Source organism: Mustela nigripes, chromosome 4, assembly GCF_022355385.1.
Source record: "Mustela nigripes isolate SB6536 chromosome 4, MUSNIG.SB6536, whole genome shotgun sequence".
Classification (NCBI taxonomy): domain Eukaryota; kingdom Metazoa; phylum Chordata; class Mammalia; order Carnivora; family Mustelidae; genus Mustela; species Mustela nigripes.
In genome coordinates, this window is record NC_081560.1 from 83,900,175 (window position 1) to 83,926,224 (window position 26,050).

General features: G+C 36.7%; 1 protein-coding gene across 4 annotated transcripts in view; it reads left to right on the forward strand.

Moving 5' to 3' along the window:
• Window positions 1–26,050, forward strand: part of MAGI2 (membrane associated guanylate kinase, WW and PDZ domain containing 2) — a 1,345,167-nt gene that overhangs the window by 849,217 nt on the left and 469,900 nt on the right. For all 4 annotated transcript variants that reach the window (XM_059396960.1, XM_059396961.1, XM_059396962.1 and 1 more), the window contains exon 5: window positions 17,065–17,275. In XM_059396960.1, the coding sequence (XP_059252943.1) occupies window positions 17,065–17,275 (211 nt within the window). The remainder of the gene's footprint in view (window positions 1–17,064; window positions 17,276–26,050) is intronic.

Consider the following 26,050-nt stretch of genomic DNA (forward strand, 5'->3'; position numbering starts at 1 on the left):
GCTAAGTATATGAGAAGGTGAAGAGCTAAGTATATGAGAGGAAAATAATTTACAGGTTTACAGCTAATTTTCAAGCAATTAGATACATTTTCTTTTTTGATTCTGAAATACCTTTGTCAAAATATTTACTTTTCATTATGGACTAGATATAAATTAAGTTGACAGTAGTACATAGTTTTCTTAGTTATCTTTGATGTGAGAAGCCAAATGATTCAGCCAGGTAGAAGCAATAATCATAAGAGAAGCAGAAGTAGGGGATCAAAGAGCAGTTACAGAGTTTCTTACTGGTTAATCCCTTATAGATAAAAATATAAAATATATGTCCTTCGTTGGGCCTGAATCATTGGTTTCTATTTCATTTCTACTCTGTATAGGCCAAATCAAATGAAGCATTCTTGACCCACAGATTTATAAACTAGGAAATTACTTAATTGGGGATCATAATGAATCACCATTCCTTTCAATTCATACCTATTAGTTATATAAGGAATTGTGTGTGTGTTTGTGTGTGTGTGTGTGTGTGTGTGTGTGTGTGTGTGTGTGTGTGTGTTTGGCTAGGAAGTCTTAAGGGCCCCCAAGGAAAATGCATCAGTTTGCACTCTTCTTAACCAGCCCTAATGATATCTCTGTTTCTGCACCTCACAGCCTGAGGTCAGTAGAGAACAACTACCCAGGTCAAATCTGGGATGTCTGAATACTTAATAGATGCCACAAATGCTTACAGATGCTTACAGTGGCTCCGTAAGCCTGGTTGGACCAATGGCCCTTATCTTGTTCTTTCCCTTGTGGCGGATGAGAGAGAGGTAAATTAGGCAGATCTTTGCCCAGTGTTGGAAGATGGAGCAAACAGCCCCAAGCCAGAAATGGGTCTGTCGTTCCTTATTAGAAATCTTTGTTTTTCTTTATGTTTATACAACAGAAACGTGAGGATTCACTTTGCCTTCCTCCTATACATTCACTCAGCTCTTCACCTTCTGAACCTTGTCACAATTTTTCCCCCCTAGCACAGGGTCTTTATCCTGCCTTTGTTTTTCTTCCCATACAGTCACTAGATATAAGACGTTTCCAACAATATTGAGAAAATTGTTGCTTAAATTTTAGTTACGGCCCCGTATCAACCAGGAGCCTATAATACCAATTAATATCAGATGTCAGTTCAGAGCATACATAGTACAATTGATGAGGTGTTTTCAGAGAGTGAAAAAAGCTTACTGAGGTGATTTTTATTCCATTACATAAAAATACTGATAATAATGATAATAAATAATGTAAAAATTTACTTCTTGTAGATGTTTACCATGTGCTAGGAACTCCCTAACTTTAACTTTCCCTAACATATAACTATATAACATATAACATATAACTAACATATAACTCCCTAACATATAACTTTCATTATATGTACTAGTTCACTTAATTGTCTTAACAGATTGTATAGGTTAGGGGTACTATTTCATAGATCAAGACACTGAGGTGCACTACAGGTCAGTAATTTGCCCAGTTAGTTACAGGCCTTTATATATAGGAACTATCGATCCAGAAACCATGTTCTTAGCTGCTTTGCTATCCTGAGTCTTACAGCACCAAACAGAAGCATGAGTACATTTCTCAACAATGTGTATACACATGACCACTATTTCACTTGTAACTCTTTAAAAGGGGCATTGTAAGTTTCTACCTACCAGAAGTTTATTATTTCTTTCATATACAGTTCAACTGTATATGAAATCATATACAGTTCAACTTATGTGGCTCTGTAGATACAAAAACATCCCATTTTTAAAATAATATTCCACAAGTATTTAAGGATCAAACCTACCAATCTCTAACTCCTTATACTTTACCAAAATGAATTATTTTCTCTATATAAGTAGATTTTAGAGGAGTCCTCGATTTACTTCTATTACTCATTTTCTTCTTCTTTTCTCCTTTGAACTTATACTTAGAACTGTGTATTCCTTTTACTTTCAGGCCATATTTATATAAAGTTGGTGACCACCTTTAAATATATAATTTCTACATGAAGTTCTACTAACATTGTCCATGAATATTCATGTGAGCTCTTAATGCTAGATTCCCTTTTTTGCTCAAAATTACAGCAGACAGATGGAGTTAGCCCATATCACTGAGAAAAGCCATAGAATGATCTTTCAGTGTCGCAGATCAGAAATGTTTCTCTCTCTGACATGTGCCACTTTGGCGATAGAAATCAATATAGTTCTATCCTTAAAACTGTAGTGCAATTCTTGTTGATACTGAAAGTTACCATTATTTTTTTCATTTTTATTTTTATTTTTATAACTCTCTGTTAATGAACACATAAGATGGGCTAGACATAAAGTACATATATTGCCTCTTTTCCCATAATTATAGTATGCTTACTTAACAAAGAATATGCTGAAATTTAGCTTAAGGTACTCAACTAAGGTAATAGTTAATTTAGTAATAGAGTCGAGATCTGGACCCAGAAGTACCTGAACTTTCCCTTTCCACCACATTTCTCTGGGCTGTGAACCACGCTGAGGACAAAGTGACTCCTGACCTCCATAATGTAAAATCACAACCTTTCATCTCTTCGGATTTCATGACACTGTATTTTGTTATATTTGTCCTTCACTGAATTTGTGGCTGCAGTGTTAGATGAAACAGCTGTACGTCATCTGAGAGAACCTGCCTTTAAACTGATATTTAAAATTCATATCCCCAGGAAACCTTTCCTTGACATTAACCTCATCTATATTTAGACACCCTTATCTTATTAGAGTTGATATCCGGCCCCATAGCTTCAAATACCATAGATTTACCTGCAGCCTTCACTTTTCTCTTGTGTTCCAGGGCCATATTTCTGACTACTGCCCACTGGACTGCCCCTCCTGTGCATTTCTATAGCAACTTAACTGCAACATTCCTCTTAAATTCTCATGTAAAACAAGCAAATCAGTTCATAAAGGCCGTTACTTGATTTTTCAAATTCTTGTTTTCACCCACATAGCTCAGACTTCTTTGATACTTCTTTCCCCTAGCCTTGCTATATATTATTGGCTATAAAAATCCCTGGGCCTGTAGTTTTTATCTCTTTTTTCCAAATATCACTATCCTAGATTGCTGCCTTATCACCTCCTTTGTGGACCACAGTCCCCTAATGGATCTCCACTCCTCCAGGCTCCATTCCTATCAGATTGCCTGTTATTCTTCTATCAATTAAAGATTCTTGAAACAGCACTTGATCATGCAACTATCCTTGCCTAAACTTGGGCGAACTCCATTTAAAGTGCTCCAAACTCCTTGGGCAACCCCTCAGGTCATCCCACATTTGACTGCAACATCTCTTAGCTTTTGTCCCCATCTTCCCATCTCCCACTCCCCCATCTCTTCTCTGGTCCTTACTCCATCCTCATAAAAAGCCTACATCTGTTTGATACCTGTTTGACAAGGCCTTCTCTACACTGTAACCTCCTATTCTTTTAGTCAAAATTCAATAAAAATGTTGATATTCCCAAGAAATCACTTGTTGACTCCCATAATGAAAAGGTGAAACTGCCCATCTCTGAATTATTGAAGTACAAGTTTACACTCTTCATTCATTTGGAAGACATTGATTAAGCTGGTACTTGTAGCTGACTTTTCATAACGTGTGTGTCTGGCACGCCCACCTACATTGTAAACATTGCTAGGACAAGGGCTACTTTTATTTTTTTGTTTACCCATGTCAGTGATTAGTATAGGTCTTCAAATATTTGAAGAACTTGTGAATCTTTATTTTTTTAGTCAACCTAACCTCTAGAGAATGTCAGAGTTTTACATGAGTAGCTCTACTTCATACTCATTTTACACTGCTTAGTATCTTCCTCGTGCACCACATTTAAGTTTAAAAGATATAACATTCCTGATCTTACATTCCAGCAAAAGTTATTTGGTAACTAAGGAAAATGATGTAGAATTACATTTGAAAATGTGTATTCTTAGAGATGAGATGATTTCTCTGTGAAAATACCAAAAATAGGTGGATGTTGGATCACTATATTGTACACCCAAAACTAATATAACACTATAGGCTAACTGTGCCAGAATTAAAATAAAATACAGAATAGGTGGATAATAAGTAGATAGTTTTGTGTTTTGTTTTGTTTTGTTTTTAAGATTGAACTTTTCTGAAGAAAAGAAAGTCCTATAAACCACAGTAATTGGGTTAAGCTTTCTTGGATTGCTTTTATTTCATGAATTATCTGCTAAACTTTTCCGGAAAGTAATTCACTATTATATTGTAACTTCCCCTCACTAGCTATTAGTAAGCCTAGTGCAAGGAATTAGAATGCACATATATTTTAAAGGCAGCTAAATCTCTCTGTTAATACACATACACACACAATGCCAGGAGGAACAGGGTCCGTGAGAGCTACCTTCGCCAACAAAGGGAATACAGTATGTGTACACAGAGCTGCCTTCTCCAGGCCCCCAAGCCCGCAATTAGTGCAAATGAACTGCCTCTCCCAGAGAGCAAACAGAGTGTCCCTTATGTGATCACCGAGTGTCCTCAGCAATGATCTCAGTTCACCATTAGGGACCCACATCCAGGTCCTGTGCTGCTTGGCACGCTGACTGTGTATGCACCATCAGTCCTGGTTCTGTGAATGAGGTCCTGTCACTGTCAAAAGAATTATGTCCTCCATAGTGAATCTCGCTGTTTTCCTGTGAATAATAGCCCACTCTGAAACCACCCCAAAGCCTAGCCCCTGCTTATTTTTCTGTGGGTTCACAGAGACTGTGATGTGTGTATCCACTCAGATCTTTATCTTTTTCTTTTCTTTTTTCTTTTTCTTTCTTTCTTTCTTTCTTTGAGGAGGAAGCTTGATGTTATGATCTTATTCCCAAACACTGTATTAGGTTTTATCTTTGCTTTGGAGGGGCAAATTTTGGGGACTATTTTAAATTAATCTTCTAAAATTAGATATTTCATTTATGAATAAGGGGCATCCTTTCTTAAAAGGATGGTTTAGAAAGTTAGAAGTGCCCTGATTGTCAAATGTTCTGAGTATCTGGGTGTGATTATAAAGTAATGAGGCAGTCATTTTAAAGCTCTTGCTTAGGCACGACAGTAGTAATTGTAACTACAGCACTGGGGAAATGCTGAAATCATGATCCGGTTCAGGAATGTCACTTCAAATCAAAGCCGACTCGCTGTGCTGTTAAACTGAAAGCAGCGCGAAATTTGAACCTCTTCATGCCCTCACACTGATTCAGCATTTTGGGGATCTTGTACTCAACCCGTGTGGAGAGTGTTTTTCTACTTCTCTGAGGGTTTGTACAATGTGCATGAGAGATTTGATACACGAATGAGGAGTGAGGGGTAAGAACACCCAGGGTACCCCTCGGGCTGGTGCAGCCCTTGGAGAGAGCCTGAGGACGGTTGGCCATGTTTAAGTGTCTTCACGTTCTCCAGGCACCGATGGAGCTTAATCCTATTTCTCATTATAGCCATCCATTCTCTCTAGATCTGATTTTCGCTCTGTGTTCCATTGCCTTGTCTCATATTTCTCCTCGTAAGAGGTGATTATAATTGCGGTGTGAAATCTAGCTACTTTATTGCCAGACAAAGAGTGCGGTAGTTATTTCTGGCTGGGGGTGGACTTCATTCCTGAAGAGGGAAGGTCCCTGTGCGTGCTCATTCCTTCCACAGAGCTCCATTGCGGGGCATCGGACCTCTTCTTTTTCCTCCTAATTGACTTCTTGCTCTCATCAAACTCTATCTTGACTCCAATTTGGCCCTGAAGAATAGCAGTTGAATTAGCAAGATCAAAATGAAAGTCTTCTTTTTCTCTTTCAGAACCTTGGATATTCATAAAACTTTGCAAGGCAATGTTATGTTTTATATAGCACTGAGTCTTCTGGATTTTTTTCAGAATTTTGAAAGCCAGATCTAAATGATACTGCACACTTACATCCTCTGTTTCTCTTCGTATCTTGCTTTGGTCTTTGATATTTTCAGTACTTGTATCAGTTTCTCTTACCCCAAAGTTAGTTGAGGGTTTGGGGGACTGGTTTCTATATGATAAACATCTTTTGAATGCATGACGTTATTAAAATCATTTCACATATACTGTTTCAAAGCTATGAGGATTCATTTTATTGCCATTATTCCAATCTACTTTTATTAAAATGTGAAAAAAATATTGCAGAAAGAAGAAAATATGCTAATCAAGGCAGCTCTTCTCCCCTGTTAATGGGAAATAATTCCCTCTACTAATCTTCCTAGTGAGTCTTTACAATTTAGTTTTTTATATCTTGGATTTTTTTACCTTGTCATCTTCTAATCATAGTCCTTGACTCTTCAATTTTCCTAATTTTACATTTTGTTCTTTTAGTGCTCCAAAGAACCTATAACCAACTGAGGGTTTCAAATAGAGATGAAAAATAATTTTGAGGTATTAAAAATGATTTATTAGTAATGCACATTTTCCTGGTTAGCCCCCTGAATGGATGAGAAGCAATTTGGCTACAAATATTACAGACAAAAAGTCATTTCTTTACAGGACTGGGAATTTCTGCTTCCTCAGTTGACATATTCAAAAATCAGAAGCATAGTTAACTGTTACCCTAACTTTACTCTCTTTCCCTAGTTCTGTTCTCATATTTTATTCCGGATTTTATATATATATAAATTATCACTGTGTGTCCACCCCTTCATTTGCATACCTTATATGAAAAGAATTTATATGCACTCTTGATGGGAATGGAAACTTGCAGCCACTATGGAACTCAGTATGGAGGTTCCTCAAGAAGTTGTAAGGAGAACTACCCTATAATCCAGCAATTGCACCACTGATTTACCAAAAGAACACAAAAACACTAATTCACAGGGAAACATGCACCCCAATGTATATAGCAGTATTATCTACAATAGCCAAATAATTGAAATGACCCAAGTATCCATCGATTTATGATTAGAAGAAAAAGATGGAATGGAATATTCCATTGGAATATTCCTCAGCCATAAGAAAGAATGAAATCTTGCAATTTGCATTGATCTGGATGGAGATAGAGAATATTAGGCTAAGCAAAATAAGTCAGTCAGAGAAAGACAAATACCTGTAATTTCACTCATATGTGGAGTTTAGGAGAGGGAGCAAACCAAGAAACAGACTTTTTAACTATAGAGAACAAACTGATGGTTACCAGAGGGGAGGTTGGTGGGGGGACGGGTTAATGAGGTGATGGGAATTAAGGAGTGAACTTGTGATGAGCATCAAGTATTATATGGATGTGTTGAGTCACTGCATTATATACTTGAAACTAATATTATACTGTATGTTAGCTGGTAGAATTTAAATTAAAACAACAACAACAAAAACTTAGGCAATGCACTTTTTTTTTAGAACTTAGAAACACTAGCAGAACTAAGTAAAAAACAAACACAAAGAAACAAAACCCACTACCTAAAAGTTGGTAATCAGTGTACTCAGAAATTTATCTGAAGGAGCAGAAAAATAATCATCTTTACGAACAGGACTGCTGTAGCACTGGGAGTAGAAACAGACAGAAACCTACTTTGTATCGTATTTTCCCTTTGTATGTTTGGATTTTGTCCATGTGCGTATTTTAGTACATCAAAAAAAGTAATTAGTTTTTCCAATGGTGAGCAAAAATTCACTAATCATTCAGTGTCAACATTTTAGCACCCATATTTTGATTCCTCTTTTGGTTTCAGACGGTTTTGGAAAATCAGTGAGAGCATTCTGTGAGCAATAAGCTCTCATCTGGACTTTTGATCAGCGGCTACATAGAGTGCCGGTGACCACTGCATGACTGCTGTCTTTCTGGGGATGGAATGCCCTCCACGCCTCACTATAGGATATGATCTGTAGTAGGGCCAAAATGGAACATCGCTTGCAATGGCATTTTTCCCTTAGTCAGCTATGAAGCGTTCATTCATGTACAAAACCCCATGATGCAAATTTTAACTAAAAACTTAAACTTCTAGAAGCAAAGGGAGGGTCATACTCTAGCAGCCGCCACCACCACCACCAGGAAAATACAGCAAGACCTCGGATCCATAGGAACAAACTTTTTTATGAGGTTGCTGAGTTGGCAAGAAAGCAAGAGAAATCTTCAAGCCCCACCCCATCTATGGCCATGGTTCCTACCACAAATGAGCAGAAACCAATGTGGGGAGCCATCTGTTATAAACAGACTTGAAAACCATGGGTGCCCTGGGAATATATGAGGAGGCTAAGCCTTGGGCTAATCGAGAATTGGGAAGCCAGATCTCTGAGTCTGCGTTAAGTGTGTACCCTCAGTGGTGCCAGCATGTTACTAAGTTGATAGCTCAGGAGCAGTGCCTCATGCTCAATAAAATCAAATGCAAAATTCTGTAGGAAGTAATCCAGAACTTGAAAAAAAATGGTATGGATTATTATCTGAGAGTTATTTTTCCTCCTTTAAATCACTTAACCCCACAACATGTCTCAATGGAGAAAAAAAATTCAATTTATGTGTACACTTTTAAAAAGGGAAATGTTAGTTTCATGTGTATCTTTTTCTCTCTTTTTTAGTAACTGCATTTAAAAAAATATCTAATATCTTTAAAATTATGCAGACTTGATCACACTTCTTGTTTCTGTCAAGAGAGACCATTTGGGTTGCTTGACTGATTTAACTATGCAATTTATTTCATATTTTAAGTAATGGAATTCACTGATAATAGTATATGACATTTACTGAACACCTACTATGTTCTGATAGTATACTGCTCTAAGCTGTTTCTATGCATGTCACATATAATGCTTATAGGGAAGAAATGTTATTATTCCCGTTGTATAGTTAAGGAAATTAAGTGTTTAAATAACTTGCTCAACATCACACTGTAAAGCACAGATTCAAACCCAGGCAGTCTGACACCAGCCTTAGCAATTATGTTCTATTTCTTCCTTGTGAAGTGCGTTTTCTGCTACCTGAGAATCACTGAATAGAAAGCAAAAGAAAAAAATTACCTCAAATTATCCCTATTCTCTTTTCTTATTAGGTACAAATATGTTCCTCATTTTTTTGTGTGTGTTAAATGTTCTCTAGCTATGCTTATTCCCAAGGAAATAATATGAGTACAGCAGAAAAAATTATTAGATTTATTAAAATTTGTCACATAGTCATTAGAAATATAAATCACAGAGCTCTCACAGGGTAAAACAAATTTTGGAAATTCAAATTTTATGACTGTTTGAGAAATAAAATCAACAATTTCCTGGGTAGCTTAAAAACATTATTTTCCCTCATTTTGAAGGATGGCAATTATAGAAAGCTCAACATTAACTATATGCATAGACTATGTCAAGTGAAAATATGGATAAGGGATAAAATAGGCATTTTTCTTGAAATGGTTTTATCTTGGTTTCTGATTATTCTTAATAAAACTGAGTGGGAACATTCAAAGCCATGGCTTTCTGATTTATCATTAGTCTTTCATCTGAAAGGCAATCTGTTAGATACTGCTAGGGCAGTAAACATGTAAGCAAGTGAAATGGCCGCCGTACATATTGTTCTATCTCAAACCTTAGACTGGACCAGAGCTATAGGATTTATGTGAGCTGGACTGAATGCAAAAATGCATACATTTAATTCTCTTCCAATTAAATGGCTTTCAGTCCCTCTACAATGTATACAGATATTTGAGTTCTTCTGAACTTCTTATGGGAAGAAGAAAAGCATTTGCTAAATTCAACAAACATCATTAGGGTAGGATAGTAGAAAAAAATTATATTTCTTAATTCTTCATAACAGTAAAAGTGTACATAAAAGTGTGTTTTTTATAGGTCCTCATTTCATTCACATAAGAATGTGCATTGTCAATGTCTGTTTTTGTGCCTCAGTGTTGGTGTAGAGTTTCTAGGAAATTCAACAGATCTGGTGAAAGAGAAATTTTTTTCATCATTACCATTCTTTTAAAAGAGGTGTTGCTTCTTGATTGAAATATTCTTTGATTCTATTGTTAGTGAAACAAAGCAAAGCTTGCCTTGCTCTTGTTTGCAAGGCATCCAAGTGACCTAGAAATGTAAAATGAAATGCTCAAAAAACGCCAGTGTTTGATAAAGTCTGTTCACTTCAGCAGCAAGCATCTTAGGGAAAAAATTACATTTAGATATCCAAAAAAATTCATGTTTAGATTTAACAATAAAGTCATGCTGAAAAATATGTCTTAGAAGTCAAAAAGGACAATTCTACATGACTACTTCTAATCAAGAAATAGCTTCGCACCACTATAAAACTAAAATATATGCATAGATTATTTGGCTCCCTCTTAGTTAAAATTTAAATAGTCTAGGTCTTCTCAAACTTTAGATCTTACACAAATGAGATTTGTATGAGGACACATTTGCATCCATGCTTGTCTAAGCTGAACTCCATGAGAGGAGAGGAGTGCTAACACATGCACCCTTGGTTGCCAGGTAAAATCTGTTCTTTCCCATCCTTTTATTAATAAAAATCAGTTTGGATGGTACACCAGATAATGTAATATATTTCAATGCTAAGAAGAAAGGAGCTATAAGCCATTAAAATACATTAGATAGACTTAAAGGCATATTGAAGTGGAAGAAGCCCATATGAAAATGTGTGCATCATATGACATTCTGGATAAGACAAAACTATGGATGTAAAAACATCACTGTTGTTGCCAGGAGTTAGAGGGGAGGACAGGATGAATAGGCAGAGCAGGGAGGACTTTGGGAGCAGTGAAACTTTGTGTGATATTATGATAGTGGATACATGTCATTACACATTGGTCCAAACCCATGAATTATATCACTCAGAATGAATCCTAATTTGATCTATGGTCTTTGGATGATAATGCAAAGACTATGCATGGGGTTGAGCAAAGAGCCTATGGGGAATCTCTGCCAAACCAAAATAATTTTGCTGTAAACTTAAAATTGCTCTAAAAAATAGTGTATTAAAAAAATCTATTCTGTTCTTAATGGGTACATTCTCAGTTACTTTTACAATACCCAACATATCTGATTAAAAAAATAATAATTATAAACCTCATATAGAAGGAAGGCATAATCATATTATCCAAAATGTAACAAAGTTATCTTCTATTTTCCTTACTAAGCAGGGAAACTATTATGATGTAGCATGAATGTTCAGTGAATTGTAAGCTGAACACACCTAATATACTATGTAATTAGTTGAATTGTGAGTCCCCCCCCCTTTCTGCAATTTATATATTGAAGTCCAAACCACCAGAATCTCAGAATGTGCACTTCTTTGGAAATAGGGTCATTTTAGAAGCAGTTAGTTAAAATGAAGTCACACTGGAGTAGGGTTGGCCCCTGATCCAGTATGACTGGTGTCCTTATAAAAAGGTGAAATTGGTCGGGGCACCTGGGTGGCTCAGAGGTTTAAGCCTCTGCCTTCAGCTCAGGTCATGGTTCCATGGTCCTGGGATGGAGCCCCGCATCGAACTCTCTGCTCAGGAGGGAGCCTGCTTCCCCCCACCCTCTGCCTGACTCTCTGCCTACTTGTGATATCTCTCTCTCTGTCAAATATAAAATAAAATACAATAAAGAATTTCCAACTTAAAAAAAAAAAAGGTGAAATTGGGACACATGTCCCAAGTACATGTACCAGCTATATGAAGACTGGAGCTATGCTACTATAAACCAAGTAACTACCAGAAGCTAGCAGAGAGGTCTGGAATAGGTCCTTGTGTAGTGCCTCCAGAAGGACCATGGCCCTGTCAAACCCTTAATCTAGGAGGTCTAGTCTCCAGAACTCTGAGATAATACATTTCTATTTTATAAGCCATCCAGTCTTTGATATTTGTTATGAAAGCCCTACCAAACTAATACATGCCATTTGGACCACATTCTCCGTGACTGCCCCACTGCCTAGCCTAGTGCCTGTCACTTAGTAGGGTCTCAACAAATATTTAATGAATTAATTAATACCACTGCCTTGGTAACAGAAGCAACACAATGCCAGTTCCTTCTCCACTTGGGTGCTCAATGTTGGAATTCCTCACACAGCTCCCTTACATATCCTTATCTCCATGTGCTATATTGACATCCTAGAAATTTGTATATAACTATTTTGTGTCATTGAGTATCACTTAATAAATCATTACCATAGTACTCTATTGAGTTTCCCAGAGTTGGGGGAGACCCTTCCTCTCTACCCACCTTGTTGCCTTGCATCTCAAAGAAAATACTTAATTTGCACCCAAGTGGCACCTTATCTTAGCTCTGCTCAGAAGAGGTGGAGTGAGTTACCTGACTGATGCAGCTTAGAAGCATATCCACTTAGCTCAACTCCTCTTTTCATTCCTCTTAATATTCTACATTCATCCTCTGAGAATAGGTTCTGCCCCTGTGTGGGAAGCCTACCTTGGTTCCGTGCTGCCTGTGGGTACATTAGCGTGATTCTGGGTCTTACCAGAAACCCTTGGCTCTCACCATACACCGCATCTCTAGATTAGCCTTTACAAATAGTGAATATGAGAATGTTATGGTTGTCTATTTGCCTTACTCATTTTTTTGCTCTATTTTGTTCAGCTAGAGAAAGCTACTAATTACTGGTTACAACCCAGTTCATAGTAGCCTCATAAAATTCTTTTCTTCTCCCCCATTAAGCTCTTGTCAAGTATCTTGCATATTGTAGGTATTAAATTCATGTTTGCTAGTACAATGATTGATCCATTAAATAAGAATAAAGGAATGAATGAATAAATATCAGACAAACTGAGAGAACTTGGCACCATAATCTCTGGCACATCGATAAATATAACTATAGACATCTCCAAAGACTCTAGATTTTAGTCAAAGAAAAAAGTATATTTGTTCATAACTACACTTCTTGAATGGATTCTCTGTTGGCCTATGATGTATTTTCTTTGCACTGATTCTTTAATCCATTCCAACCTGGCTTCCCCACCCACCATTCCACTATAACAACTACAATAACTGATAGCTAATGTCGCCAGTGACCTCAATGCTCTTAAATTCAGTAGATTTTATGCCCTCATCTGGCTGGACTATTTAGAAGCTTTGGCCACAGGTTTCCTCCTCATTGCCCTTTGCTTGGCTATTTTAATGGCATGAGAATCTACTGGTTTTCCTATTAATTCCCTGGCTGCTCTTCCTGATCATTCTCTCACTGACCATTAAATGTGAGAATTCCTCAGACAGCTGCTCTAGGGATCCTCATTTCTTCTTGCTGCACTGTCTTTTCGAGGCAATTTCATTCACTTCTCTGGCTTAAATTTTAATTGAGTCTAGTCATATATTGTTGTCTCTTGAATTGATTCTCTCCAGCCAAGAACTCTCTGACATGACATCTGCATTGTGAATCTGGCAATGGAACTCTGTCTCACTGTGCTCAAAACTATACCCATACTCTCCCCAGACACCCTGGCACCCCTGCATAGTCCTGTGCCTCCTCTCATATTTCCTATTTCATGAATAGCTTTGCTACCCACCAGGTTTACCATGATGTCGAAATATTTTTTCAGTCCACTTCCACTTTTTTTTTCCATCCCCAGGCCACCATTATCTCTTGTCTAGAACACACAAATAACTTCCCACCAACCTGTAAATACCTACTTTTGCCATTCTCAAATCCCCAGAACAGGTAAGGGGATCTTTGTGGAGAACGAAAATCTAATTGTGCAATCTCCTTGATTAAGATACATCAATGCCCTCTCACTGCTTTTAAGATATAGTCCCAAATTCTGAGCATGCCCACTAAGACCTTGACTAATTCAATCCTTGTTTATTTTTCCTCCGTTACCTTCTTCTGGAAAAAAGTCTCTTGCCTTCTTTTTCAGGTTTCAGGTTGACAGAACATTGAGAAAAAAGGGCTTTCCTTGACTTTTTATGTAAAATTAAGTGAGTGCATACACAAAATATACCAGCTTTCACTGGGAAAGCATTCATCACACTTAAGCTTGTTTAAAGACTACACATCCTGATATTTTGAGGTCCACAAGAGCAGAGATCATGCCTCTCATGTTCATTTTTCTGTCCTCAGTCCCCGACAACAATTGAGTGCTTAATAAATATTGATTAGATGAGTATTGAATGAATGAATGAATGAGTATTTCAGAACATGGCCTTGCATTTTAACTTTTCAAACACAACACGACATTTGGAAATACCTGAGAACAGTGTATTTGGGCATTGATAATTCCATGTAATAATGTATAGCAATGAGAATCTAAAGGGAGCAATGGTACCTTTTTTGCTGCTTCTTTCCTACACATTTACAAAGGTCAATTCTGTATGAGGAATCAACTGGAAGACTTCATCAATAAGGGCATATTCTTTTAACAAAGTGTCTTTGTAAGGACAAAACTATGAAAGCTTGTAATGTATTTTTGTGCTTTCCAGTTCCTAAAGGTGCCTTAATATGGCCTCGGAGATTGATGCCTGTAGGGAAAACATTGAACTAAGAAATGGATTGAGACAAATTTGGAATTCTATTTTAATTACTTCATTGTAAATTATCATTATTACTTTTTAAAGTTACAAAAGTAATAGCCAAAGAATGCAAAGATACATAAAGAAAACTTCTTCCACCCATCTAAATTTACTATCCTTAAGCAATCAAAGTTGACAATCTGTTGTACATCTTCCATCCTTTTTCATGCTCATATATTATATACAAAACTATATGCGTATATCTAAGGGAACTCGGTATTTGCTTATTTTTTTTTTAAAGATTTTATTTATTTATTTGACAGAGAGAGATCACAAGTAGGCAGAGGCAGGCAAAGAAAGAGAGAGGAGGAAGCAGGCTCCCTGCTGAGCAGAGAGCCCGATGCGGGACTCGATCCCAGGACCCTGAGATCATGACCTGAGCTGAAGGCAGCGGCTTAACCCACTGAGCCACCCAGGTGCCCCCATGTATTTGCTTATTTTTTTAAAAATAGGATTAACAATATATGTTCTCTGCAACTTGGATTACTCTTTGAATAGTAATGATGAGCATCTTTTCCAACTCAATAGATATACATTTAATTCATTGAGTTTTTTTTTTTTTAAGATTTTATTTATTTGAGAGAGAGTGAGAGAGAGTACATAAGAGTGGGGAGGGTCAGAGGGAGAAGCAGACTCCTGATGAGCAAGGAGCCCGATGCTGGCCTCGATCCCAGGAACCTGGGATCTTTACCTGAGCCGAAGGCATATGCTTAACAACTGAGCCATCCAGGTGCCCTAATTCATTGTTTTTAAACTATAGTTGCCCATCATAATGGTAACCACATTCTTAATCATATTCTCATAGATATTCAAACCATTTTCAGGGCTTTCTTACTACAAATACTGCATTGCCTATTGTTACATATGTGTTCTTATACCACACTGCCTTTATTTCTAGAGGATACAGTCTTAGAGTGAGATTACTGGCTCAAAGTATATGAGCACTTGTATATTTATATTTTTAATGTTAATAGCTATTCATTATGTTTCCAAGTGATTGTAGAAGTTCATATGTGTGAGTTGGCTCCCCTATCCTCACACAGACATCTATCAATAGGACTCTCTTTCCGGTTTCTGGGTTAAGCTGTCTCTGCCACACCCTCGGTGGTGGGGAAGCCATAGTGACTCACGGCCCATCTACTGGTTCTCTATTCTTAGTTACTTTCTAGGTCTCCCACTGGGGCATACTTGGACTTTTGGATGACATCCATAGTATAGGAGAGTCTTGAAAGTGGTATTTGACAATTTTAAAAAAGATTCACAGATGAAAGATCTCATGTTCTTCTGTTCTCTTTCCTTTGTAAGTAATCATATTTCTTCAGTGCAGGGACTTCTAACATTGCTTTTTAACACTGGAGTTTGAAAATTTTACATAGATGTGTTTAGGAGTCTATATGTTTCATTAATCTGGCATCAGATTCAGTGAACAATTTCAGTCTGCAAACTCAAGCATTTCTTCATCTTAGGTAAATTTTCTCCTATTTTTGTTGTTGTTGAGTTATTATTTCCTTTCTATGTGTTCCTTTCCTCATTCTGGAGCTTGTGCTATTTACATGGGACTCTTGGGTCTCTCCTCCAAGCTGGTTACTCTTAAGATATGTATCTTCTTTAGGTTTTAGTCTCTTGTATTAGTTTTCTATGGTTTCTGTAACAAATTACCACAAATGTAATGGCTTAAACAATATAAATTTACTGTCTTACAGTTTTGTAGGTTAGAAGTCTGAAGTGGGACTGGGTGGGCTAAAATCAAAGTGTCAAGAGGACTGTGTTTCTTTCTAGAAGCTATAGGATTAAATCCATACCCTTGCCTTGGCAGCTTCTAGAGGCCAGTCACATTTCTTGGTTTGTGGTTGGTTGGTCCCCTTCTTCTATCTTCAGAGCCAGCAAAATTGCATCTCTTTGCTCATACTTTTTTTATTTTTTTTAAGATATTATTTATTTATTTGACAGAGAGAGAGATCACAAGTAGACAGAGAGGCAGGAAAAGAGAGGGGGGAAGCAAGCTCACTGTTGAACAGAGAGACCGATGTGGGGTTCGATCCCAGGACCCCGGGATCATGACCTGAGCCAAAGGCAGAGGCCTAACCCACTGAGCTACCCAGGTATCCCCTCTTTGCCTGTTCTTGAGTGTCACATCTCCCTCTGACCCTCCTCTTCTGTCTTCCTATTACACTTTTAAGGACCCTTGTCATTACTATGAGCACCCCCCGCCACTCCCCAAATAACTGAAGATAACTCCCAATCTCAAGGTCCTTAATTTAATCAGATCTGGGAATTCTTTTTCACCGCATAAGGTAACATTCACATGTTTCAAGAGGTAGGACATGGACATCTTTAGGGAGTCATTATTCTGTCTGCCACACCTGTATTAAGAAATGGTCCTCCAGTTCAGTAATCAGTAGTAATTAGAGGAAGGATAGACAGGAATGATGAGTGAAAGGGAACTTAGCTAGGCCTAGAGATGATTTTCAGAGCTGTTTGCAGCAATGCTTTTCCTATTAGCTTTCACAGAGCTTATTTTCCGGTGCCCCATGCTCCACACTCACTGACAGGTTGCCGTGGCTAGAGTGACTAACCACACGCTCTCATTCCCTTGTAGAATCCAGTGAACATGAAGACAAGAGTGCAGGTGCCTCAGGAGAGACACCCTCCCAGCCTTATCCTGCACCAGTATACAGTCAGCCCGAGGAGCTGAAGGAGCAGATGGATGACACTAAACCAACTAAACCTGAAGAGAATGAGGAGTCAGACCCATTGCCTGATAACTGGGAAATGGCCTATACAGAGAAGGGTGAAGTCTACTTCATTGAGTGAGTTTCACACATTTCTTTCCATATTGCTATAAAGACCGTAACAGTATACTAGTGATGCAGTACATAGAGATGTGGTCAAAATAAAATACTGAGTTTTATTGTTTCTGGTATGAGCTTCCTTCTTTGTAAGAGAATAATGGACAGTGCCTTAATGCAATTACATTACACTATAGATTACTGCTATAAATCAAAGAATGAATTAAACAGTTACACTATAAAGTGTGTTACAATCATGGCTGAAAAGGCAAATCTCTATGTGATGTTACTATTGAGTTAGAAATAATCTACCTATCATGGGAAATGCTTACTCTACTCTTTAAAGACCTCTATATAGTCCAAATGAGTTTAATGCCATCTTTTAACTAAAGATGCTGGAAGCATCTACCATGGTGTTCAGTGATGCAGCCATTTAGAGCAAAATACTTAAATGTCATGAAAGACAACATTTTGAGCATTTCATGCAGAGGTCAAATGTCAATAAAATTATTTAGTTTTGTATCTGTAACTATATATCACACTTACTTTTATTAATTTCATTTTTTTTTTGCTTACCATTTTTATGACTTCCCAAGGAAACTGAAATGCTAATCTTGAACTCCCTGGTGATACTGACTCATTCTAATCTTTTCTTGCCTTCTGGATTTTTTTTCTAAAAAAAGAAATTTATATATATTTTATTAACAATACTGACTATATTTCCGTTTTCTTATCTTCTAAGAGTAGAACCACTCTTTTTTAAAAAAAAGTCCTAAATTGGAGATATCAGCACAAAATTAAATTGTTGATGTAAATAAGACAATCAAAATATTCACTAGGAGAAATAAAAACTAAAAATATTATAAATCAACAATGCTTATTCCCTCTAACAAGACTCAAACAGAAAAATTAATAGAACTTGAGGTTTTCAGTGCTGAATGTAGATAAAAAATATGTAAACTCTGATTATTCAAGAAAAAAATATTAAAACTGGATTTTCTTCTGCAACCTGGAGTGATTTGTGACTTAGATCTCCATAGGCAGAACTCAGTTGTGAAATTGAAATGTTACCACATGCCAATATTTAATTCTCATGTGAAGGTGGGAACTTTGATACATGTGGCCAAGGGAATATATAATGAGGTAATTACTTGGTGTGCTTCTTGACTCCAGCATGGGATGAGAAATGCAGTTTTTTGCTGAAAATGAATCTCTACCACTCACCTTTTGACAGATCTTGTAAATTTAAAAAAATTATAAGAATCTCTTGCATTATTTTTTATTGTTATAATCAGTGACCCATAGACATCTTTTATCAACTAATTAGAAAAGAAGGAGTCATATGGAATTTTTCAAATGTTCAAAAGTATTTAAATCTAAAAACATAACGTTGTTATTGATAGGTACAGCACAGAGCCACTCAAAGTATAAACACTAGATGTGAGTTCACATGCTGATGTTCAGGAAAATTGGTATTCAGAAGAAGGAGAATAATAATATACACATGTTTATTATATAATACAGGAAGAGTAAGGGTATGTATATGGAAATAATAAAAGAAAACCAGCGTGACAAGCTGATTAAAGAACAGTTTCCTTACAAGCTTTCCAATAATGCAATTATAAAAATCTTTGTGATTACAAAATAATCTTTTCTCTTTGAAATAGTGTCAGATTTTGGGACTGTGAAGAAAAGGGACTTTGAGAGACAGAAGTTGTGCTCCTGGTATATAGTAAATGATAAGGCTCTGTCAGGGCTTGGAAGAATCTACCAAAATGATTTTATTAATACTTTAGTGAGTCATCCAATGTTAGAGTTCAAAGATCCATACAATTTTGTATCTGTTCTTGAATTTATTGTTGAGATTTATTGTGCAAATTGGAGAAGAGAGAGATATAATTATGAATGATCAGTAAACAACTAAGTTCTGAGTTTTGTGATGCTATTCACAAAACTTAGCACAGATTTAAGTAATAAAAGGAGGCATCATAGGAAGGTAAGGTCACACAGACTTGGCAATGTATAGACACAGCATTCCAAGGATAGGAACCCAGTCCCTGGGCTTACTGGGGATATGAGAAGACCTAGTGACCCTACTAGAGAATAGGTATTTGTTGTTGAATCCTGTGAAATGATTGCTCTGTTTCTATTTTGCTATATCATTAGTGCTTTTGAAAGACAGGCAGAGGGTTTTTTTGTTTATCCTCAGGGAAGAATGAATGAGCAGAGGAGAAGGTATAGGTTGAGGTGGAAAATTAAGACACAAAAGAGGAGACGATACATTTTGGCCAGAAAACTGGTGGGGGCGTAGAGGGTGGGGTGAGTATTCACTCAGAAGTTAGGAAAGTGAAGCCTTAAAAATGAAGTTAGGAAAATTGAGACTGAAGTGTGACAGGAAGGAGGTTCTTATGGAAGTCAGGAGGTACCCTGCACCCCTCCCTTCCTCTAGGACCAGTCCAAGCCACATCTTTCCTGTCTTGAAAAAGTCACCTTTGAATCTCAAGACTCAGTGTGATGAGTCCAAATATCAAACTAGGGAAGGATCAGTATCTTCATCATGTGGTATCTCATCTCCAACTATGACCAGGTGCACCATGGTTTCCTTTCTCTCTGCCTACATTTCTTTCCCTCTGATTTACTTTTCCCTCCCTTTTCACTGATTGTCTCCTGACTGCTTTCACTCTTTCCTCTGGAATGCCCCTTCATTCCCAATTACACTTGGACACAATCAGCTTCAACCCACCATCACTGACCTGTGAGTACCTTTGCTGTTGAAATAACAATGAATTCTTCTGTGAATATTAAGGGCCCTTGGAAACAGTCTGATAGAGCAGGACCTTGACAGGAGAGGGATCATGATGGGTTAGTAAGGACTTTCTTGGGGACTAAGCCATGATGCACCCAGGAATTTCTAGTCAAGAAACAACAAAAGTACTATTTATAATATAAAGGTTTGCAGTCCTGAGGCAAAGTCAAGGTAAAGAAGACAAAAAGGCAAGTAGAGAAAAGAGAAAGGCAAAACAGATGGAAGGGAAGATCGATGTGTAGGGTAAGGAGAGCTGGCATCAGTGAGAACTTCCCTCTGGTACAAATATTGTGAGAGTCACTTAAAGTAATGGAAGTCTCTCCTGGTAGGCAACACCCCTCATTACATTTCTCTGAATTCTGTCTCCTGTGAAACAAATATTGTGATAAAACAGAAAACAAGTGAAACAAAGAAAAAGGATCCTGTGGTTCTGTGTATAAAATTTAAATATATGAATATAAATGTCTATTATTTATATTTATACATACACATTTTTTAATAGAAGAAGGGAATTCTACCTTGTTGAAATGTTAGTCCAAATACATCTTTTGTTTTTGAAAAAATATATACATACTGTGGATTTTGAATTAAGATAGCAAGCCATTTCATATTTTTGTCTTCTGTCTAAATATTTTAAAATATTTATTGTTTTATTCAGTATTGCAGAATACTTTATATGTCTCAGTACTTAACAAGTTCTGCCTTTAGAAGATGAGGGGGGTTTTTTTTGGTTGTTATTTTTGGTACTGAACACAGGGGTCAACTATATTTCCCACACTTTTCAGAACTGCTTCCTTTGATGAGTATGTAAAAGCAGATTCATTTTATCATTCACAGTGATATTTAATGAGAAAAAGTGAGTATCTGAGAAAACATTTTTAAACAGTGGAATTTTAAAATGTGTGTGAATGCTCTCTTCTAAATATGCTTTAAAGCATTTATAATGTTTTCTGTTTAGTAGTTTTTGTAAGACTTTGAAGTACATAATTCTGTTTAAACCCAGTCATTTCCTTAATTCTTAACATCATACTCATTAATAATGTCTTTTAAATTACACAGCTTATTAATTGTAAATCAGATTAGTAATAATAGTTACAACATATTGAGCACCTACTTTGTTCAGACTGTGTTCAGGTTACCTGAAGGGTAGTAGTTAATATATTCAGCATTTACATTGTGCTCACTTCCTTCTCACTTTAGAAAGCTGAGGCTTGTAGAAGTAAGTAACGTGTCCATGGTCATATAACCAAGAATTCACAAAGCCAGTGTTCTTTGAGTCCGTTTATTACTCAGCACATCTGTATAGAGCACATACCATGTGCTGCGCATTATTTTAAACCCTGGGAATACAACAGTCAACAAAACTGACTAGGATTCATACTTTCATCGGTTACAGCCTTTCTCCAGGGTCCTTGTTCTCCATCATTTTGCTGTGGTGCCTGCATTACACATATTATATCATAACCACCTTGTGAGCATTTGATATACCCAGTTCATAGGTGAGATTCTAAGGCACCTTGGACAAATTAACATTCTTAAAGTCTCATAATTCCAACACCTTACAAAGCTGCTGCCATTACTCCATACTACCTCCACCTTATCAGCAAATATTGGCTGAAATGAAAGTAAACTTTTATATTACAAATAGTATTGGCGTTTTCTTGACCAGAAAGTCACTGTTCCATAGGCAAAATGTTCCATAAAGCAGAGCTGCCATAGGGTGAATCTGTATTGACCTGCTTTGGAAATCCCACTACATCCCTTCTTTGTTTGGGAGTCAGTTTGGTTAGTGACATAAAAGACACTGCTATTGGGGCACCTGGGTGGCTCAGTGGGTTAAGCCGCTGCCTGCGGCTCAGGTCATAATTTCAGGGTCCTGTGATCGAGCCTCACATTGGGCTCTCTGCTCAGCGGGGAGTCTGCTTCCTGCTCTCTTTCTCTGCCTGCCTCTCTGCCTGCTTGTCATCTCTCTCTGTCAAATAAATAAATAGATAGATAGATAGATAGATAGATAGATAGATAAATAAATTTATTTTTTAAAAAAGACACTGCTATTGTTTTGGCAAAAAATATAATGACAACAGGAACCTATTTGTTTACTACCATCTTTCTGAATGGCAGTGAACACCATGTCATCTTAAATAATAGATTTTTAAAAGCAGGCTTTTGAAACTGAAAATCGGGGTGCCTGGGTGGCTCAGTGGGTTAAAGCCTTTGCCTTCGGCTCAGGTCAAGATCCCAGCATCTTGGGATTGAGCCCTGAGTGGGCTCTCTGCTCAGCAGGGAGCCTACTTCTTCTTCTCTCTGCCTACTTATGATCTCTCTCTCTGTCAAATAAAAAAATAAAAATAAATTAAAATAAAGAAACTGAAGATCACATCTGGGAAAATGTCGTGACTGTGCATGGTGTCCGAAATCATTGTCCAAGCTGAATTTGCTTTTAAATTCTCAGGAAGACAAACAGATAATCTGTTTCCTCTTGTGTTGCCATTTCTGTATTTCTGTAAGTTTTAAGTAAATTGTAATTACCATTTCAAAAAAATTAAAAACTTTTATTTGTTAAAGAGTAGACAGAATACTTGGGAAATTTGTTGGAGAGAAAAGTAAAACCAATTGTTTGGTATGAAGAACTCTAGATTTCTTATTCTAAGTGCAGCATATCATCACCAGTCCAAAATGTGGTCTGTGCTTACTCTCTCTAATTTGTATTACAAAACAGTAGATATATTGAATTTTTTCATATTCTTTTTTATTTCTGCCTGTGCAAGACTCCAGTCAATCCCCAGACAGTAATATGTTTTAGACAAAACAGTATGCGACTCACACTCATGATATCCCAAACACTATTAATAAAACCTCTTTAAAAAATGTTTTCTAAACACATGAAAGAAAATATGATGGCAAACTCACATAATTCACAAGGTGAGGGGGAATTTGGGGGAATATTGTTTAGGAAATAACTGCTATAGAGGTCATTGACAATAGCTTTCTATGTAGATCACCAATGTATAAATAGAAAAAATAGTAAAACTGTGAAATAATGGAGTCTTGAATGAAAAGGTTCCCACTGTTTACCATTGATTAGATCTGTCCAGTCATTGCCTTTAATCTTCTTTTTGGAAAGATGTTATAAAAGGAAGAGAAATTCTTCTAGAAAATGATGTAACCATCCTGAGGATTTTATTGCCTATAATATAAAATGTATATAATTTAAAATATATGTAATATAAAAAGTCAATTTATATACCTTTAAGAACTAATATTTAGGGGCACCTGGCTGGTGCAGTCTATAGATCATGAGACTCTTGATCATGAGGCCAAGTCCCACGTTGGGTGCAAAGATTACTTTTAAAAAAAAGGAGAGAGCAAACGCTAACATTTATTTTCTAAGTTATATAAAATGTAGTGAGTCTCTAAGTATTGTTTCAACCTATATGACAACTGCTATTGAAATTTTAACATCCAAACACATATTGACTGCCCTCTAAAACTCTAAAACATTTATCTGGACCTTGTTTACCTTGTCCAAAAGATTATGCTTCTCGTAGTCAAACATCATTGACTTTAATATCTGATTATTCTTCTGATGTAGTATTTCCCAGATGAAAATACATTTTACTATCAGTGAAAGACTAAGATTAAGAATTGGCTTGGTAGAAAATATATTATACGTTCATAAAAAAAATTAAAAATTAAAAAGAAAAGAATTGGCTTGGTGGGAAGACTTTTTAAATTCAATTCATTTGTTACTATTGTAAGTCTATTACTATTTTTAGAGAAAACACAGTGAGGGAATGTGTTTGATAATAAAAGTTTCTTATGCGACTCATAAAATTTCAGTTGGTGAAACATCATCTAGTGTTTATGCAGTATTGAAAACATTATTTTGATGGTGGCAATATGAAAGTAGGGGAGGAAGAGGAAAAGGAAACGGAAGGAAGAGGTGGATGAATGGAGGACATGTCTTAAAATTAGGTTTGAATCGGATAACCCATGAGAATCCACTTATGAATAACTAAGAAACTGATTAAGGGATTTATGCCCTGACTGGGAAAACATAGAATAATGAAAAAATGGAACGGAGGATGGAGTGTGGCATGATCAATACGAAAATTTTCCACCTGGGTGACTCGGTCAGTTGGCTCTAGGATTCAGCTCAGGTCATGATCTCGGGATCCTACTCACACTCTCTAAAATAAATTAATTTATTAAAAGAAAAAAAGTTCCCCGTTTGATAGCAGTTTTATTAACTTGATTTTTAATATAGCTTCTAATATTCATATGTAATATGAATATATTCATATATAGACCTAATATTCATATTCAAATCTTGTAAATGAGGGATTTTAAGACTTTATTTTGGAAAAATATTCAGGTTGATTTCTGGGGTATTGAGAATGATTTCATAGTTACCTAGTTGTGTTCTAGGGACAGATGAGTCTAAGGTCTTCCTATGCTGCCATCTTAGCTCCACTTGGAAAAATATCCAGATCTGAATGGAGAACATTTGATTCAAAACTGATCTGGGGCGCCTGGGTGGCTCAGTGGGTTAAGCCGCTGCCTTTGGCTCGGGTCATGATCTCAGGGTCCTGGGATCGAGTCCCGCATGGGGCTCTCTGCTCAGCAGGGAGTCCGCTTCCTCCCCTCTCTCTCTCTGCCTGCCTCTCTGCCTACTTGTGATCTCTGTCTGTCAAATAAATAAAATCTTTAAAAAAAAAAAAAAAACTGATCTGAATGGGGAATTCAAGTTTATAAGGACAAAAGTATTTCCAGTGATACTTTACGTGCCTCCTCAATCACAGTGTTCTGTCTTCCATCTCTGTGCACCTGCAATTTAATATAATACCGACTAAATACAAGACATTCAACACAAAGGGATTTAAGGTTGTGGTTACTATCTTCAAAAAGGAGATAAATGTCTCTATTTCCAAACTATTGGCAAAGGCTCTGAGAAATAAATCTTTGATTATTCTCCAAGGAAGTGAAATAAAAGCAACTCAGTATAAATAACAGTGTTAGGTTTAGTATGCCCTTGGTTTTAGAGCATAAGAAACTTGGACTTGGGAATCCTACATATCTGGGTCGAATGCCAGCTCTTTCACTGTCACACACTAGCTGTGTAACCTTGGGCAAGTTACTCACCTTCTCTGAAGCTTTGTTTTTCTAACTATAAAGTGGAATTAAATAAAAAATATGAAGCCACAGAGGCTCATTAGCATTAAATGAGGTGATGGGTATGAAAGTTCTAGTGCAGTCCCTGACAAAAGTAGACAATCAGGAAATGTTACAAGATAATGAGAATAACTTTGCAATGGTGGGCCATAATGTTAGCTGCTTTTCCTGTCCAAGAGAAGCATTTACTACGTGAGAAGAATGTTTCTCCAGGAAGATAAAATGTTACTATTTAACCTGCACCTTTTGTCAGTTTGGCAAAGGTTAAACGTAGAAAACACACACGCACACACACAGAAATGTCTAATGCATTATAAGTCAGCCTATCACATCTTCAAAGCCATTCTGTTATGAATTTAAACTAGTATTGCAGAGTTAAATGAAATTTCACTTCTGGTTTATTCCAGTCCTCCAGACAGATTCATTATATAGTTTAACATCAGGGAAGAGTTTGGATAAAACACTTTTTAAGGGTTTAATCTTATAGATATTATCTATTAAGGTTTATTAATCTAGCATTGATTGAACTTGAATAGCTACTGACTTTACTCACTTTTCATGATCATCACGTTAACTCTATCCATAGAAATACATGCAAAAGTAGACTACTGTGATTCAGCATTCCTAGAAAATATTTGTTTCATTCCCCAACTAGGGGGAAAAATTTCTTTGCAAATGCAGTATATATTTGTGTATGTTTCTCTGTTTAAGAAACTAGTATCAGAATATAAGATCATATAATATTAGCCTCTTACCTTCCTGTCATTTGTGCACCACACAGTTGGCTCAGATACCGAAAACTGATGTCTTATTTAAGT